General features: G+C 37.5%; 2 protein-coding genes across 10 annotated transcripts in view; one reads left to right on the top strand and one right to left on the bottom strand.

Annotated features, from left to right (window-relative positions):
• Window positions 1-223: 223 nt before the first annotated feature.
• Window positions 224-17,894, bottom strand: LOC110830329 (copine-8). 4 transcript variants are annotated; one of them, XM_087341035.1, is made up of 11 exons: window positions 9,875-10,043; window positions 9,227-9,547; window positions 8,416-8,512; window positions 7,612-7,753; window positions 6,270-6,395; window positions 5,556-5,710; window positions 5,047-5,338; window positions 4,571-4,700; window positions 4,124-4,354; window positions 3,633-3,811; window positions 224-2,721 (listed from the first exon to the last, which is right to left on the bottom strand). In XM_087341035.1, exons 3-11 carry the CDS (start codon window positions 8,481-8,483, stop codon window positions 2,377-2,379), a joined length of 1,668 nt encoding a protein of 555 aa, XP_087197161.1. In that variant the 5' UTR covers window positions 8,484-8,512; window positions 9,227-9,547; window positions 9,875-10,043; the 3' UTR covers window positions 224-2,376. The 4 variants fall into 4 exon arrangements, with proteins under 4 accessions (XP_087197161.1, XP_021920787.2, XP_021920785.2 ...); XM_022065095.2 differs by lacking the exons at window positions 9,227-9,547; window positions 9,875-10,043 and adding an exon at window positions 17,672-17,894; XM_022065093.2 differs by lacking the exon at window positions 9,227-9,547 and having other exon boundaries at window positions 9,991-10,082.
• The window catches only part of LOC110830336 (putative G protein-coupled receptor No18), a 133,062-nt gene continuing 123,695 nt past the window's right edge, over window positions 10,469-19,835 (top strand). For 4 of the 6 annotated variants that reach the window (XR_015532749.1, XR_015532753.1, XR_015532747.1 and 1 more), the window contains exons 1-2: window positions 10,501-11,445; window positions 11,550-11,645. The gene's annotated coding sequence lies outside the window, so the exon portion shown is untranslated. Of the gene's footprint in view, window positions 11,446-11,549; window positions 11,646-19,835 lie in introns of all 6 variants that reach the window. The other 2 variants (XR_015532756.1, XR_015532754.1) reach the window with 2 other exon arrangements.

The following is a 19,835-nucleotide window of genomic DNA, read 5'->3' as shown; positions in this document are numbered from 1 at the left end:
TGCATTGAAGCCTCAGTTTTGTATATTTCAGCTTGATGACCTGTCTGAAGAAAATGAAAAGCAAGAAAGAATTGAAGTTCATTGGATCATGGATGGTAAAATGTAAATGTATTTTGAGAAAAATCATTTTAAAAGGTTAGATCATTAGCTTGGTTTAGCTGTCTGGGCAGTGCTAAACAAGCTAACTTCATAACACAAACCAAATCATGGAAGCAACACACAATGTTTTCAGTTAATATATATTCTGTAGCCATAGAAGATATAAATATTTATAAAAGTATTACACAGTTTTATGAACGATAACCACTGAGATATAAAAGTATAATTCTGGCAAGAAAAATAATTTTTAAGTACCTTTATCAAATAAACATTTTACACAATATAAACATCCCTGTGAAAGAAAAATGCCATAACCAATGTGCAGTGATTCAGTCACAGCTTGGGAGGAAAAAGTGCAGTTTGGCATCATCACACCCTGTATATCATCACATTTGTCATAATAATCATTAAACAAGAATTCACCTCTGCTAGTTATTTACCTCTGACAAAAAAAGTTCCTAAGGAGAATCTATACAATATTTAAAACAGTGAGATGAAGGAAATTAATTTGAATTGTCCTGCTACAAGATTTGTATCACCAACAGGTGAACATTTAGGCTGATGAGTTGTGCATCCTTTGCAATTTATGTGTACTCCAACTGGAATGCACCTTTCAGCTCTAAATGAACAAGTAAATTGTCATCTGTAGCTAAAATGAATAATGTAGCAAAAATACAGATAGTTATTGAGCTATAGTAAACTAATCGTATGTACTCGTAACAAATTTAAATCACATATTCATCATAACATTAAAAATATGTGACAAAAGAATTTAAAAAAATAATGTTGTATATCAAAGACTTAACAAGATAACACTTATAATAATATAAATCACACTGTTACAGGATACTATCAAAAAAGGGCCACGGAGGCAGTACTATAGAAAATGGTTGCTTGCATTTTTTGTTTCTTAATTTTATTTCCTCATATTTTAACTTCCATATACTAATTTAATTTAGTGACATTCCTTTAAAGACGTTGCGGGTAAAAATAAACATTAACTTAATATGTCTTTAAATATTGAAGTTACACAGAATTTTACTTATAGTTGCTTTATAAATTTTGCAGCCAAATTATATGGAAACTCCAAATAGAGAAGAAGTTCTCCCCTTAATGGCTCCAATCCATCATCCCTCTTCTAAACACATTTTAAACATCAGAAAAGAAGATATATCTGCTTGGCTAGTCACAGCAGTCTTTGCAACTCAAGATCCTGTTGTCCCTTATAAAACTAACAGAAAAATGACTTAGATACTAGTTAAAGCTTACATATTAATGTACATTGTATGGTTCTGAGTTCACTTAACCTGGTTCACCAATGGGTGGACACAATCCTGAACTAGTTCCATCCACTTCACAACCCATTTCCTTAATATTATCCTCTCATCTCCTCGCTCTTCCAAGTAACCATTTTACACCAGGTTTCCTCATCACAATTCTGTATGCTTTCCTTGTCTGCCCATTCTAGGTACATGCCCAAACTTATGTGCAATAGTTCAAATAACAACATCCCAAATTATACCTCTACCAATTGAACGTAATGAAGTGTAGGTATATAGTAACATAATTGTGGTGAATTGTGATGGCAAAATATAAATCCCATTCCGGTGCAGCTTCCTAAAACCTGTGTGAATGTTAAATCCATACAGTTGCCATGGTAACAGCCAGAACAACGTGCTGTGAGAACCTGAAGCCTTACATAAGTAATACATATATAAAAAATACATTTACTGTAATGTAATGTGAGTAAACGGGTATTCAACTATTTGTTTTGTATCATTATAAAATTAAATTTTAATAAAATTATATGTTTTAGCTGTATTATACATTTATACACTATAGGATGGTTCATTTTTAAGACTGTTGTTATAACAACGTACTAATTTAATGCAAAACTATAGTACATTTCTTTGTTACTCATTAAACTTAATGTCATTTCAGAAGCACCTGTTTTATTGGAAACCGAACAGACTACCTGCAGCATTACAAGCTCAAAGAACTGAAATCATGATAAGCAGTAAGTGTCTATCAGTTAGTGCATTCAATTCTGTACAGGCATGAAACTTGTTCACGCGCTCCAAGGGTCAGACATTCATAAAGGGTGATTGAGCATAAACTGCTGAGGAGAATATTTAGACCATAAAAAACATAACAGAGAATCACAATCAGTAAATTTAAAAATTTTATCATTATTTTCATGTTACAATTTCAGACTTAAACAGAGAAAGGCAAAGGCATATTGATTGCTGAATGAGACGTATTCCCTACATGCATCTCCTAGTGTTCGGAATATGGCGGAGGAGAAGCCATGTCATGGGCTTGTACAGAATGTTGAGTTTGCGGCTGGAGTGGCTTCATATTCAGGCTCTTCATGTAACCAACTAACTGTTCTGGAACTTCTGCCAACACTTCTTTTGCAAGGTGTGCTTTTGCAGCTTTCACATTTGTAAGACGTTGAAAGTTTCTGAATGGCACAAACTGGACGATGTCACGTTTCGCCTGAACACCGTTGTATACTAAAGGTATTGTATCAGCATCAAGTACATTCATGGCTGTGAAATCAGCGTTACCAACGCCAACAATGATGATTGACATAGGGAGAGTAGACGCCCTAATAATAGCCTGCAGGAGACAAGAATACCAAACACCAATTCAGCCAAACTACAATAGTGGCATGTCATATAACATGTGAAACTTCTGTAACTTCATGCAGCAATGACCTTCTAAAGTTGATAGTCACTCAGGAAGCTAAAAAATTCCCCACATTTTGTAAAAACCATTACCATGTTCACAAATAGCCTACTAGTCCGTCTTGAATCCAGGCAAAAAACCTCACACCCTTCTAACTCTTTATATGGGTCATATGACAACCAAGCATCTTCTCCTCCCTTATTCTTCCTTCCCTCTGTGTAACATATTTCCTGACCTGTTGTGCCTATCTTCCTCTGGGTGCTTTCCTTTTACTTTCATGTTCAGAAACTTCCTTCGGATTATTTAAGAACTTGAAGCTTTCACAGTAAATATACACCAAAAACCTCTTAGTCAATTAGCTGTGTCGAAGTCGAGTCAAAAACTGACATTTCGAAGACCTGCCCTGACTCCATCATTAGTGTCATCTTACTATTTTGTTTGTTAGTTTATCTTCTTCCCAACTTGTTTCTTTCAAATCAATTTTAATATTATCTTCAAAATTTCAAATTAAAATTCTGTATTCCGTAGCTCCCCCACCATGTGCTACGTCTTAACCTGGCTTGTCCTTGATTTTATGATCATCTGAATAATCTTTCATGAAAAGTAGCAACTGTGCATTTTCCTTAGCACCGTGTACTTTCCCCGTTTGGTGTTCGGATATACAACACACAGGAATCTCAGCATACGTGCATATCGCACCATCAGAATGCACAGCAAAGTCTTACTACAGTATAGTAAAATGCTTCAAAAATACGACAAAGCTCAAATATTTGGCAATGCAATTGTACTTGGTTCAATTCTTTACCTTTTTTGAGCAAATACGAATTATGTGACGTACTTACCTGCTTTGTTTGAGGCATGTCAGTAATGACTCCATCTGTTATGATTAACAGGATGAAATACTGCGACCCATCCTGATACATTTCGGCAAACTTGGCTACGTGGTTGATGACGGGACTAAAGTTGGTTGGTCCATATAACTGAATCTGTCTGACGCAGCTCTTATATGCTTCAAGCACACCTGAATCCAAAATGATGTAATGTCAGTGCTTGAATTTTTCGTACCCTTAATTAAGATGACAAATCAATCGAGGATAATAAGGATTTGTAGGATGCATGGTGAAGATGAAAAGTGTTCACAAAATTATAGTTGGAAAGCCTTAAGGCTGCTCAGAAAACCTACATGCAGCTGGGAGGATGATATTAAAATGGATATTAGGGATACAGGCTTTGCTGTTGACAGTGAGAATTAATTAATGGTGTGACATGATGTGAAAAGCCTATATAAACAGGTTTACTGCAATTTTCATGTTCTTGTGCCTCTGAGCCATACCCGATATTCCGTTGCAGTAAGGATTGTCGGGTTTCATGTTCACAAAGAACTCGTGCGACACTCGACCATCCGGAGGCAGTCGAGCGCCAAACCCCAGCACAGGAAACATGTGATCAGTGTCGTAATCTTGAATTATCTCCCCGACAGCTGTCAGAGCCTGTTCATACTGGTTTGGCAGAGCAGAAGCGATGAAGTGCAATGAATCAGGAGACTGTGGATCACCATTAGATGCTGCAATGAATCGGATAAAAAATGTCGTTTTGCTGTCCAGTACACAATCAAGCCATTAGTTTGTAAGTCACTGACTTGATAAAATATAAAGTCAGTCAGTATGCCAAACCACACAAATGATACCCCAAATCCAGTTGTGAAATGGGCATTTATTTTGACAACCTCGTGAAATGGCCCAGAAAGTAAAGCAACGAAAACGAGCTGGCTTATTCTTACCTGTGAAGTCTATAGCTATGGTACAGTTGAGCTGCATGCCTCCCATAATGTAATCCAAGAATGAGTATACCTTCCTAAATTCATAACGCATGAGGACAATCTCACCAGAATTCTTGTACGATGCTTTTCGCTGGAATAAATCATTTCAACATTTATTTTGCTTTTTAACTTTTAGTTTTATCATACATGTGGAATACCTGCCTTCTTACACTGAACTCTTTATTAACAATTTAAAAATGGTAATGGTAATGGCTAACAACCTTGCACCGCAAAAAGGAAGATGTTTCGAAACCTCAATCAAAGCCTCGGACAGACGGACCGAATGGAAGAGGAGAATTGAGGAGGCCATGGACCGAATACGGACCGGAGAGCCATAGAAGAAGAAGAATGGCTCACACAACCGGACAGACTGACTGGTATCCAGGAAGGCAACTCTCAAGATAACTTGTATGTTCAATAGTATTTCTTATTTATACCTGCTGTTTCTCTGGATGTATACATGGATGCACATTGTGGGGGCCGGGTCCTCGGCTCAGTTCGCCCAAAGTCACAAAGAATTCTCCGATCATGCTGTGACTGCCACTACGATTCCAGTCATAACACAACACTCTGATGGACCGGTCCATGTCTCCACCGCATAGTGACCGCACAGATATAATGAACGGTTTCCAGTCTGGATTTAATGTCCACTTTATCACTTCTGTTCGATGTATGACACGATATTCACCATCTTCACCAACTTTGTAAAACTCCAGGAAAGGATCAGACCTAAAATTACACACAACTTCCATCATTAGGTCTACCTACTCTTAATAACTAAATTAAGATTTTATTGTAATTTTTCATAAATTTCATCAAAATTAATTTGGTAATTTGAGAGGCGAAACATTTGGATAAACAGCTGCAAGGACATCACCTCCCCCCAGAATGTGTTAATTTTATTCACTTTGCGCAAGGAACGTAATCAGCAGCTCGTGCCACATACTTGCCAAACCAGTCTTTGCGATCGAGTTTCCGTCCACTGAACTGCAACAGAACTTCATCTCTGCATACTGACAACTCCTCAGCAACAACTGTCAACTCACCCTTGTTGTATGACAACCCTGTCAGTGGCAATGTCACCTTTCCTGATGATACAATCTGAGATACAGAAGTAAGGAGGAAGCAGAAAAATGAATATTAAGAAGCTTCATAACCTCTTCCGTAGTTACCTGTGCGATCAAATAAAGGAAGATGAAATTGGCAGAGCACATAGCATGCATGCGTCAGATTCTAAATGCATTTTCAGTTTTAGGTTAAAAGCCTGAAGAGAGGACACAATTTCCTGGACCTAAGCACAGATGTGAGGATAATATTAAAATGGATCTTGAATTGAGTATGAGGCTGTGGATTGGTCTGAATTGGCTCAGGAAAAGGTTCATGCAGGCTCTTGTGAACATTGTATGGAACTTTTGCATTCCACAAAATACAAGGAATTTCTTGATAAACTACACAGCTACTAGCTTCAAGAAGGGTTCTATTCCATGGACTATGCTAATCTACTTTCAGTCTTGTAGTTCTTATACATTTTATATTTTGGTGGAAAAAAATCATAAATGGTCTCTGAGTGAATGGAGCAGTGTAAATTACAGTAAAGACTGAAATATCACACACTGACACGCATCGAAAACCATTCTTAGATTGTCAACAGAAATCTTACCTGTCCGAGTGTTAGTTCACAGGATCCAAGAAAATCATGCTTCTCCAGTCTTGGATCATGTGTGTCCACATCATATACCTCGAACTTAATGTTCTGTTGCTCCTCAAACCGGTATAACAGATGCACCTGTTTGTCAGAAAGTCATTAGGAAGCCTGCTTTTACTGCAGCCAATTATTAAGGTGGCGACTGACTTGTAACATTTACTCGTAATGTATCATTCGCGGCGAGCATGTTACATTACACAACTGGTGTGGCGTATCAAATGCTCGTTTTGAACGCTCGGCTTGACTGTGCTCATGTGTGCTCCATTCATTTCATTCAATATGTCGGATATGGAGGTTGTGTTATCTTTGTTCCATTTAATACGCTACTGTTATCTAAAGAACTCGTGAATGCTCCTTACGACGCCGCTCAACTGACTGACTGACTTGTAATGTAACACTCAAAGGGATTCGCGAAAAAACCGACAACACGATGGAGCGCCCGCGAGCGTGAGCGGCTCGCATCGAGCGGCTCCGTTCGCTGTCTTCACTTGTGTAATGCTCGATTTGTAACACGTTACATTACAGGCAAATGTTACAAGTCAGTCGCCACCTTTAGACACATATTTACTGACCAAAGGTGCTGGTATGATGTACACCTAGGGGCTGTGCCATAGCACAGATGGTTAGTTGTTAGCGTCTCGCCATGAAAGCTCGGGTTCACTGCCAGGGAAGTAAATGTGGGATTTATGGTGGACAGAGTGGCACTGGGACAGGTTTTTCTCCGAGGCCTTTGGTTTTCTCCTGTCAATATCATTCCACTGCTGCTCCACATTCAATCATGAATCATCTGAGGGATGGACAATGGGCCTGTTCGTGGCCACAGGTCTGCACAGAGACGTAGTCTCTCCCCATTGAGGGTAACAATAAAAGAAAGAGACACTGCTAAATATATAAGGATACTATATCAAAGGAAACATGAAGTTGTGCAGAAGAGAAAAATATTTATTCCTCAAAAACTGGGATACAAAATAACGAAGCAATGTTCATTAAACACAATTAAGATTGTCAAACATTTCCTCAGAACCACTCAGGTTTATATCTAAATCTCACCAGTTCACTATAATCTATCTGCTGATTTCACTCAACATGCCACTGAATAGCATACGAACAAACATTGTTTTGTCCAAAGCAGAAGTTGCCAGGAATATATTAAAAAAAAAAAGACAAACACAAATATCATACCTCTTAAAACACAGGCAACAAAAATCATGTCCTGTAGTTACTATATTCAATTCTTATGATTTAAAGTCTTAAGTAACAGGAAAATTAAGTTCCATAATTTCCCATTTGTTGTTACCTTTTTAGCAAAGTTAGGGTTAAGCGTGTTGTCTATAGTCTCTGTCCGAGAAATCTCCTGCCATTCCGTCATCTCAAAGTTCTTGAGGTATGTAACACACATGGGGTCTGACTTAGAAAACACATCACAATCCAAAAGATTCCTGCAACACGTGCATGAAAATAACAATGACGAAGGAGACAGGATTGTCACATATAAGGTATTATATGCTGACAATGACGCTGCTGTACAAACTTTCTTAAATATATAAACTTTCCTCAAGTTTCCTCACACATGAATAAAAGGTTCTTGTGGGTTATAAGGACACATCGCTTTAAAAATAGGTTAGGTTAGTTGTCATTTATTGAAATAAAATACAATAACTTTCAAGTATATGTCATTTATCCACACACATTAACCTAACCTAACCTATTTTTAAAGCGATGTGTCCCGATAACCTACAAGTACCAAATAAATGAACAAACAAGTGACAGGTGATTAACGCCCCCACAGATAATATGCGTGGGATGCTACTGCTACATATTTTTGTGCCATTCACACAATTGACTGAAGAACAGTTCTGTGTATCATAAGTAGATGAGCAACTATGAACTTTTCAAACACTCTACTCCGTGAGTGAATATGCATGTGTGTTAGTTATAACATACCATAGGATAAAGTTCGTTTTCGTAAAAATTAATTGTGCAATTATATTATTTGTGTTACGGTGATGGTTGTGTGGGGCAAGGAATGTAGCATCATGGCATGCTCAGAAACCTCTTACCTAATTTTACTAACAGCTATAAACCAATTTATATGGCATACCTGCATGAAATTGTAAGTTCTATTTCAGATGTAGGTTCTGAAGCTGATCCAGGTACAAAACGGGCCATTTTCTAGTTCAGTAAGTCACGCGCCAATTCTGAAATATAGTAAAACTATTATATAGCTCATAAAACACGAGCGTAACACAATTTTGACATAATCTGGAATAAGAAATGTCTATGACGACATGCAATTTACTAATTCAAATGCAGTATTAAATTACATGACTTGAAGATTGTTGACATGGGGTGTCTTATAACCCTACCATTTCACTGTGTTTATATATTACAACAGCATAAGAAAATTTTAATAATCCACAGGGTTTCATTCTTTAGCTAATTTCTTTCAACTTTAGAACCAATTGGCTGACATATTACATTTGACCACTGGGGTCATTCCAGCATTATACTTTGTCAATAACAATAGGATGGCAGACACGTTAACTTGTAGGTGGGAGTGATACCAGTGAACTCAACATGGCATCCTAAAATGATGCATAATAAAAATCGAACAATATCAAATTTATATTAATAAACTTTTCTGTAGAATGTAAAATGATGTGCCAGCCATGAAAAATTTTCATGTTGCATTTTGTTTGTCTTTGGAAACTAATGGAACATTGCATCTAGAAGTATGAAATTTTGTATAAAGATAAAGTCATGAACATTCAGTAAATTATTCTCTGGTGATCAGTTGCATCAATTCAGAAAGAAGTCAGTTTTGGAGACTGTCTCCGACCCCTTTATCAGGGAATGATGTTATGGGTCTGTACTGTTGGTCACCAGCCCTATCTTCAAGGACACACACTGACCTATGAAGGATGACCAGCAGTCAAGTGTAAACTCATCGCATTATCATTAAACTTGATGTTCCTGCACCAGCAAAGTCAAGTCAGAGCAGCCCCTCTGGCAGTGCCCTGACAAAAAATTGCCATTTTTGTTTTGGTCATGTTTTGTCTTCAGAATCAAGCTAATTGCTCTGTCTGAATGTTGCGCAGCTTTCTTGTGGGCCTGATGGGGCATTCTGGAGCATGGTGGTGAGCAGTTGCCAGGCCTGGCATAGTGAGAATCCATTATCCATATTTAAATTGTACTGTCAGATCTCGATGACCCCCTTCACTAGCCAGTGGACTCTGAAAAGGTGGACTTCTGAATTCAACCTGATGATCGTTCAAGAACACTTCTAGACGCCGCAATATCTACAGGCCTTGTAAAACGAACACGGCAACACTTTGAGGTTAAATTCGACTAATTTAATTAGACGAACCTGTTAGAAATGAACAAGTAAAATTTTCCCTAATTGCAACACTAATCTGCAAAATATCTGAATTTACAAGCAATAAAAAAACTCTAAACCGTAGGATTCGATTTTATGACTCAATCGTAAAATCACCTACATGCGAGTCCATCGCATTAACCTACAAGCTAAACCGTGTTTTGATTTTGCGCTACAAACTTACGTATATGCAACACAGCATTAGTAGGAATGGAAGACTGTGCAATTTTCTTTATGAATTTTGTCCAGAACTATTGTTATGCAGGAAACAGGACATGCACGAAGTGCAATAAGAAATACCTAATTTTCGTACCACGCCCACTTTATTTCCTGTTGTCATTTATTTGTAGTCGTTTTCAGAACGCGATATATCGACCTTGGTGTTGGCCGTGACCTACCATAAATGTGCTCTCGTTAATGTAACACAATAAACCACCGTGCACTAACTGAATGGGGATTTCTGGCAACTTGCATAATTCATAGAACATATTAAGAATAAGCGAAAATCTAAATACATGGAGCAGTGTCAGACAAATAAATCGGGTACCCCGAGAAGTTAACTGCTGTTCACTATAGGAATTACTAATGTAGGAAACGCTAACCAGAAATCGTTACGCTTAGACAGTACGCATGGTAATAGTCAATTATAACAAGTCATTCAACGATTTGTTACATTGCAGAAGAGATTTACTTCAAAACAATACAATATTATTATGATATTGTATTTACGAAACTTCAAAATAAACTTTGCAAAATAGGAATTAAGGTTTCACTGCGGTAAGCCCGAAAATGGGAAGATGATTGGTTTCAGAGGAACTTGCTGTGTCCATCATCGGGATGATTACGGAGTCGGTAAGCTCCTCTGAAATATACGGTGCAACTTTCAAGAAGGCAGCCACTTTGTACCAGTTATATTTTCCTGGCTTGTGACGCCATGTAAGTTTTATTTGTTACCAACATTTCGGAGAAACGGCGAAGATACTCAAACGTTGGTAACCTGAAAATTAAAGTATACAAAACAATAATTCTGCCTGTTGTTTTGTATGGGTGCGAAACGTGGTCTCTCACTCTGATGGAGGAACATGGATTGCAGGTGTTTGAGAACAGGGTGTTAAGGAGGGTATTCAGGCCTAGGAGAGAAGACGATGGGGTCTGGAGAAAACTACATAATGACGAACTTAAAAATTTATACTCCTCTCCCAGTATTGTCAGGGTGATTAAGTCGAGAAGAATGAGATGGACGGGGTATGTAGCGCGCATGGATGGGGCAAGAGGTGTGCACCGGGTAATGGTTGGGAAGCCTGAGAGGAAGAGACCGCTGGGGAGACCTTGACGTAGATGGGAAGGCGGGATCTATGGGAGATAAGAGTTGAAGGAGACTGGATTTTGTTGGCCCAGGACAGGGTCTGCTTTGGTTAATTCGGTTATGAACCTTCGGTTTCGGTAAGCCATTTAGTTAGTTAGTTTGCTTTCATCAGTTTGCCCGACTGTAGTAGACATCTAGAACTATACGGACAGTGAAACTCCTCTTTCTATTACTGTGTTTGCAGCACTGTCTCTTAAACAATCACAGATGCGATATGTGAAATTGGCGTAATTAGCGCTGTAGGATTGGCGTTTTGAACGTACCTGCCATCGGTGCTAAGTGCAACACGTGTTCTTGTTTCAACAAGTTTGTAGATTAATTACATTTATATGTGCTAATTATTTTGTGTATTGTGTAAAAGGACGAGCACAAAATGACCTACACTCAAGGTAATTTGGTAATATATAAATATAATATTTAGTAATACTAATTGGAGCTGAATAATGAGAAATGTACAGTGGACAAGGATTGATGAATCTTGTTGTTTGTTAAGGTTTGAAATGGCGAAGAAAACCATCAATACCCAAGGGTGCCAAGGATTCAGCAATGCCCATTTGTGGTTCTTAACGTTTGCTGTATTTCGTGTGTGGTATGTATGTCTCAGTGACCATGCACTTATTATTTGTAATGGTTTTTTAGTTCATGCAATGGCAGAACTATAAAGTAAAGCTGTCCATGTAGGCGCTTGGGGGGAGAGAGACGGTATAGCTCATTCTTGACCTGGGTACTAGATGGGGTGAGTGGTCATCATCAAATCAAAACTGCACTTTACCCCAAGGGAAAGGACCCCAGAATCCATTGGATAGGAGGCTGGGTGTGCCCCAGAGCCAATCTGGATGCAGAGGCTGGAGGAAAAATCCTTTGTCCCCGTCAGGAATTGAACCCTGGTCGTCCAGTCCGTAGCCAGTCACTTTACTGATTATTGTTAATAAAACATCTTGTGAACTAAAAATGCATCACACAATAAGTAACTTACATTAAACGCTTTAACTTCGGTGCACATGTTTGCACAAACCTTCCTTATGTACGTCAATATCTTTATTATGTACCAATTCAAAATTCAGAAGAATAGGTTAACAACAGAATTTATTTATGTAAGACTTGAGGTTCTCACAGCGGTGAGTATGAAGATTTCCGTCTTCTGGGTTGTCATCACCCTGATGACGGAGGCAGTAAGACCCCTGAAACGTTGGTAAACATCGACCAGACTACACAGCGCAACAACCCAGAAGACAGAAATCTTCAGAATTTATTTACATTCCATGGATCCTTAATAGGCCTAAACCAAGGATGTAGAAGATGTCATAGCACAAATACAATACTTGTTTATAATAGAAATATAAATTGCTTGGTTATGCCAGTAATTTAGAGTCAAATAAAGTATTAACCACAAAAATAATTACATAGGAAGCTTACATGCATTTGTAATAGCTGAGAATGTTTGGAGTGTGCCGGCTTAAACTCTTTTATATTGTGATTATTAAAGTCCAGTATATTAAACTACTTTTTTGATATTTTCTGAGGTTAGTGTTTGGCGCGTGAAGTTTATTTCTGTATCTCGTACTAATATCGTGAATATCTGAGTTTGTTTTAGATATTTATATGTTGTACACTACAGATTACAAATAATGAGAACAAGAATTCGGTGGCTGGTGGAAAAATATTAAATTTCTTAATCAATTCCCTTTAGTGCCTGACATTATTGTAATGATTTTAATTTGAATTTGAGATAATTTTTTTGCTGTTTTTTTGAGTTCCCTCAGAAAATAATTCCATAAGTCATGATCTAATGGAAGTAAACAAAGTAGACTAATATTAAAACTATTGTTTTCATGAGTCATGTGACATTTTATACATCCTTTGGTTTAGTCCTGAGAAGGATCTATGGAATGTAAATAAACTCTACTCTAAAGTCCTCATAGTAAAGTTTAGTCGAGGAATAATGTGTTGAATATGTGTTTTCGAATTTAAGTTACTGTCAGATTTGTAAGATGAGAAATTTTGTTGTTTTCTACTTCAATTATTTTAAGTTCATACTCTACAACTTTTTATTCTACGGCTCTCTGGTCCGTATTCGGTTTGCGGCCTCCTCAATTCTCCTCTTCCATTCGGTCCTCTGTTAGGTCCGTCTGTCTGAGACTTTGATCGAGGTCTCGAAACATCTTCCTTTTTACGGTGCAAGGTTGTTAGCCTTGCGACCAACCCCCAACCTGGAGGACCAGGGTACCTGTCTGAGTCTGACCTCTCCCCGTCGACCAATCTTGCTAGGGAGGCCCTACCAGTAGCTCTTGGGGTCACTGAGGTACTCAAGCCCCACCACCACGACAAGGTGCAGGTACCATTAAGTGGGGACTCTACAAATAGCGTAACACAATTTTTGTTGTTTGTATAAAATTTCATGAAATTTGTTTTGTCAACATTTATTGTGAGTTTATTGGCTTTAATCCATTTGTTCAAGCTAGCAGAGACATAATTCATGCAAATTTGTAAACAGTCAATTTCTGGATATGAAATAATTTTAGTATCATCCATAAAAAGTGTGGATTTAGGCTGAGATTTAATGATTGGTGGAAAATCATTGATATGTGTGAAGAAAAGCGGAAGACCTAGTATTGAACCTTGAGGCACTCCATGTTTTACAACATCCCAGGTGCTATCATTTAGGATGGTGGAAAATGGGTGTCTGAAAATTTAGGGGTGTTAAGGGCCTATAGAACAGAGGATGTTAATTATGTGTAATAAAGAAGAGGGCTGGAACCATTTACTTAGATGTGAGGAAAAAAAATTGGGCCACTTCGTCTGTAAGTTCTACGCTTGTAGGTTGGGCTATCAAGGAGAAAATTTTTGTATTGGCATCCATTTTTCAGATGTAGGTAATTTTGTATTAAAATGCGATGTAATTGGATAAATTGTGAGTTTTCTAAGAAATTTTCTGTAAAGGTTTTGTGAAAAATGTTGACAGATTTATTGTAATTATGTAACTGAAATTATCTAGAAGCAAAACCTAACCTAACAAAGGAGCAATCATATAGACAAATTTTTAACATTATCAGGGACTAAGAATACAAATACGGATGCATATAAAATACATTTAATGAGAGAGATTGTACTGTTTTCTGTCAGCTAAAATATTTTTCGAACTGAGCATCAGATATTGTATTGTCGTTCATTAGAATCGATTGATATATTTATTCAAATAATTTTGGTTTAATCGGCCTCTGGGGTGGAACTTATGAGAGAAATTTGCTCTAAATTGTCAGTTTCCATTTTACACTGGTAGTGTATGTAAGCGTACTCTAATGGAGTACACGAATTTGTTATGTTCATATGCATTTAGTTCAGGTGGAAATAGATATTGGTCTTTTCCTCTCCGTATTGTGCTGCACTCTAGTGGCAGAAAATCGCAACTTTACAGCAGCGTAATCTAACTGATGTCTGTATGACTAATTACAGAAATGTAGTGACGACAGGCAGAAAGATAATGAAAAGCAAATATCGTATGTGGAAAGTGAAGTCGGTAATTGTTAACTTGAAGCCCACCATATTTAAAAAGTGTTTAGATTACATCCCTGGTAAATATTTCAGCCTGGAACTACAAAAAAGCGGACATTCTGAGAACTGCTCAAATCTTGAGAAAGATATTAATGTTAATTTTAAAGTGCGTTTTACAGAAGCTACTATGTAACGAATCTCAGTGACAAGGTTTGATCCTGGGGTCCCCCTGTTTAATATGAAATCCTAATCTAAATTGATACGAAACTTAAATTTTGTAATTGATATCTCATTTCTTCCCCTCAAATTAGGTTATATTTCTTTGGTTCTCGGTAATAAGGTCTTAACTGAAACGCAGTTTGTATTTAGATGACTTTTCTGGATTGTGCGCCATGTAGTCCGCTAGAAGTTTACAGACGTTTCAGAAGTTCTTACTGCTTGTATTATCAGGGCGTTGTTGAACGTGAGTACCTCAGAAACGTCGGTGAACTTACTACCGGACTATATGGTGCATCATCCCATAATATAACTAACTAACTAACTAACTAGATGGCTTACCAAACTCGAAGGTTCATCACCGAATTAACCAAAGCCCTCCACCGGACCCAGTCTCCTTCAACTCCTATCTCCCATAGATCCCGCCTGAGATTATCCTCCCATCTACGTCTAGGTCTCCCCAGAGGTCTCTTCCCCTCAGGTTTCCCAAATAGTGGACCCAACCAACCAGATGGCTTACGGAACCCAAAGGTTCATCACCGAATTAACCAAAGCCCTCCACCGGACCCTGTCCTGGGCCACCAAAACCCAGTCTCCTTCAACTCCTATCTCCCATAGATCCCGCCTGAGATTATCCTCCCATCTACGTCTAGGTCTCCCCAGAGGTCTCTTCCCCTCAGGTTTCCCAAATAGTGGACCCAACCAACCAGATGGCTTACGGAACCCAAAGGTTCATCACCGAATTAACCAAAGCCCTCCACCGGACCCTGTCCTGGGCCACCAAAACCCAGTCTCCTTCAACTCCTATCTCCCATAGATCCCGCCTGAGATTATCCTCCCATCTACGTCTAGGTCTCCCCAGAGGTTTCTTCCCCTCAGGTTTCCCAATCGTCTTAATTTCCGCCGTCATAAAAACCTGAAATTTCACGTAATTTTTATTAAGTCCAGCCTCTCTTATTGAGCGGAAGACTTCTTTGTAATATCTTAATTTTATTGGCTGTAGAACGCGTCTAAGCTAAGAATCAGTTACGACATATTATGGAACGTGCCATTCTAAGACTACCCCTGCCAAGTTATATTGGAAATTAGTGCATCTAAAACGTCCTCCTCTGGAGCAGCTTTCTATGAAATTACCACTCGACGCAAGGCACTTCAAGCCACCGATTAATTACTTCTTAAGCCGAGTAAGTGTGAGCTGGAGACTGAATGAGTCTCATGTCACGAATATTTGACGAAGTGGAAGTTGAACTGCTCCAAGTTTTGAAGTGGCAGTGGCTGGTATAGAGAATTTATAAGCTCATCTTTAACGCCGCGTTATCCTGTATGTCATTTATACACTCGAGACACGAATGTACAATTAATTTTGGGGTTAAGTTAAGTAGAACTTAGGTTGAATGAATTGGAAAGTTTATGGAAGAGGACAGTCGTGGCCTGTTTGAAGGGGCTGTCCTAATATTTTCTTGGTGAGATTGAGGAAAACCGCGATGTCCCACAAGTTGGGTAGTTTAAGTAGCTTTTCTGGCGATTTTTTAAAAAAAAGGGTAAATGGTGGAAATTATAATTTCCTGGACTTTCGAAGGAAGTAACAACTGCAGAAGACATTCAATTTAAAGTCTGCTTAATTTAAATGTAATTAAAGTCTTTGCTTAGATAAACTCATTTCACTGATGGGACGAAATCCTTGATCGAGACGGTTGTCAGGCGGATGTTAAAGAAACTTTTGCGTACTTGCGCCTAGGGAATTAAATTTGGGGAGTGCCTGCTAGAAACAGTGAAACCTTTGAAGAATTCGTAAAAAGAAGTCTTCGTGCATCCTGGGCTACAGAAATTTACTGAGTCGTTTTATAAACGAATTCTTTTCGTGCGTTCAACTAAATTATACAGCTGATAACGTTATTTTGTTTAGCTTATAATTTTCCCGCTTGATTTAAAACGTGTTATATTTAAAAGATTATTAAATATTACTAGAAAGATTTTTTTGTTTATTTGTTTTCAAAATTCCTATTAAATATTAAAATATTACTAAAATTAACATTTAAATATTTAAAATGATGTTCTCTATCGAAATGTTCGATCATCACTTTTTACACGACATGTTTCTGTTCTAAAAGAACCATCTTCAGGTGTATAAAATTATATAAACTTAAATATAATTTCTTAAATGCAACTTTTAGTCAGATGTTTATCAGATTTCAAATGATGTTTTCTTCCAGATTTTATTGTATTTTTTTTAATATCGTATTCGAAGTTGTTCTGTATGTACGTCGTGCTTAACATGATTTTGTGTGGGTGAACGTTTTGTTGTTGTTTTTTTATTATTTGTTGTTGTTATTTTTGTATAATCCAGAAATGAAGTTGTGGAGTTACGTCCGTCTGGAAGTATTGCCGTGTTTTAAATATTAAAATGTTAATTTTAGTAATATTTTAATATTTAATAGGAATTTTATTGTGATTTGACTGACAAGATTTAAACAAATATATATTTATCACAATATGAGGCAAATTTATCATCTCATAGAAAGATTTTGTTTAAAATATTTAAATTCTGTTACCACAACATTTCACAGACGTCTGTGTAATATTCTTCATTTGATTCGTAAGTCTCTAGGATATTAAATTCGCGTGTCAAATGGTTTTAAAAAATTAACAGTTGAACCACGGTTCCGGAGAATCTGACGTAAATACGTCTTCGTATTTAAATTATATTTAGGCAATAAATATATTCCCTCATACGTTCAGCGTTAGGTTTTGGTATTTGTTGGGAACTTCAGGTTAATTATTTAATACTTAAATTTTTTTTAAGTTTTCTGTGCCGTCTCATATATTCTGCATTACGGACTCTTTTAACTTCAATGTCATCCATCTTGTTATCTCTACATAGTATGACGCAACACACAAACGCCTTACCTCAAACTTTGCTCAATTGTAAGAGACCACGACGTCCACCGGCAGCGATGAATTTAATCAAAACTGAAATGGAGAGAGTGGAGGGCAGTTTCACAGATTTCTTAATAATTCTTATATAAGATAAGAACTCGTGATATTCTAAAAGGATTTTAACAGCACAAAATTATCTACTCTACGACGCACTTCTTCTACAAGCGATTCACAGCTCAGCTCTTTCCACACTAACGAAAACGGATTGTTGACGGCAATAATGTAACACAACAATGCCTAGCAACAATTAGTTTCTTAGGTAACATAACAATGCATGCAAGCTGACCATTGTTGTCAGTCCATATTTACACGTTGTTGGTATGGATCTTACACATGTTCGTAACGAAAACTGTTTTTGCCGAATGACCCTTCCGTAAAGACGTATTTACGTCAAAAAAGTAGTCTAATTGTGTTTTAGGCATTTGAAGGAAACAGAATGGACGTCACATTTGGCTAAATGCGGTATTTAATAACGATGTATCAGGTGCAGAGTTTTTTAACGGTAGAATGGGGTTAGAGAACGCTTATACGCGGTGATTTTTAAAGTCCAAACTTCAGTGATTAGTGTTTTACTGGTAGTACGATGATGCCTGTGGGGCAGTGACTATTGCGCCTATGGTCTTATGAAGTGAAACAAATCCACGTTACAGTGGGCTGTGCGTTTGTTAGCCTGTAGCATGCGGGCGACGACAGAGAAGGGGTTCCGGGAATTAAAATGTATTATATACAGCACTAATTTATTCACCTAAAAACATCTTTATACCTTACGGAGGAAACTGATACATGGAAGAGTTATAATACGAAATTATCAAGTCGATGCAGAGACGGATGTAAACTGATTTGGTTTGACTGTATTTGACGCTAAGTATGGATAGAAATATTTCACATTATCCCCCTTTCATGTTGAAACTCGTCTAAATAATATTTAAGAATCCAGACCGTACCGCGAAGAAAACACAACGCCTCACCATTACAAAGATCAACTGGTTAACGCTGTTTAAGGAAATAATCGCTGTTTACACTGAGAATCATAGTTCGTCTGATTAATATTAAATAATTCAGTCCGTACCGCGAAGAAAACACAACGCCTCACCATTACAAAGATCAACTGGTTAACGCTGTTTAAGGAAATAATCGCTGTTTACACTGAGAATCATAGTTCGTCTGATTAATATTAAATAATTCAGTCCGTACCGCGAAGAAAACACCGAACTTCACCATTACAAAGATCAACTGGTTAACGCTGTTTAAGGAAATAATCGCTGTTTACACTGAGAATCATAGTTCGTCTGATTAATATTAAATAATTCAGTCCGTACCGCGAAGAAAACACAACGCCTCACCATTACAAAGATCAACTGGTTAACGCTGTTTAAGGAAATAATCGCTGTTTACACTGAGAATCATAGTTCGTCTGATTAATATTAAATAATTCAGTCCGTACCGCGAAGAAAACACCGAACTTCACCATTACAAAGATCAACTGGTTAACGCTGTTTAAGGAAATAATCGCTGTTTACACTGAGAATCATAGTTCGTCTGATTAATATTAAAGAATTCAGTCCGTACCGCGAAGAAAACACAACGCCTCACCATTACAAAGATCAACTGGTTAACGCTGTTTAAGGAAATAATCGCTGTTTACACTGAGAATCATAGTTCGTCTGATTAATATTAAATAATTCAGTCCGTACCGCGAAGAAAACACCGAACTTCACCATTACAAAGATCAACTGGTTAACGCTGTTTAAGGAAATAATCGCTGTTTACACTGAGAATCATAGTTCGTCTGATTAATATTAAAGAATTCAGTCCGTACCGCGAAGAAAACACAACGCCTCACCATTACAAAGATCAACTGGTTAACGCTGTTTAAGGAAATAATCGCTGTTTACACTGAGAATCATAGTTCGTCTGATTAATATTAAATAATTCAGTCCGTACCGCGAAGAAAACACCGAACTTCACCATTACAAAGATCAACTGGTTAACGCTGTTTAAGGAAATAATCGCTGTTTACACTGAGAATCATAGTTCGTCTGATTAATATTAAATAATTCAGTCCGTACCGCGAAGAAAACACAACGCCTCACCATTACAAAGATCAACTGGTTAACGCTGTTTAAGGAAATAA

This window comes from Zootermopsis nevadensis, unplaced genomic scaffold, assembly GCF_977971745.1.
Source record: "Zootermopsis nevadensis isolate Lab colony 2312 unplaced genomic scaffold, Znev_1.0 Znev_ptg000061l, whole genome shotgun sequence".
NCBI lineage: Eukaryota > Metazoa > Arthropoda > Insecta > Blattodea > Termopsidae > Zootermopsis > Zootermopsis nevadensis.
This window is presented reverse-complemented; position numbering and strand designations above follow the sequence as displayed.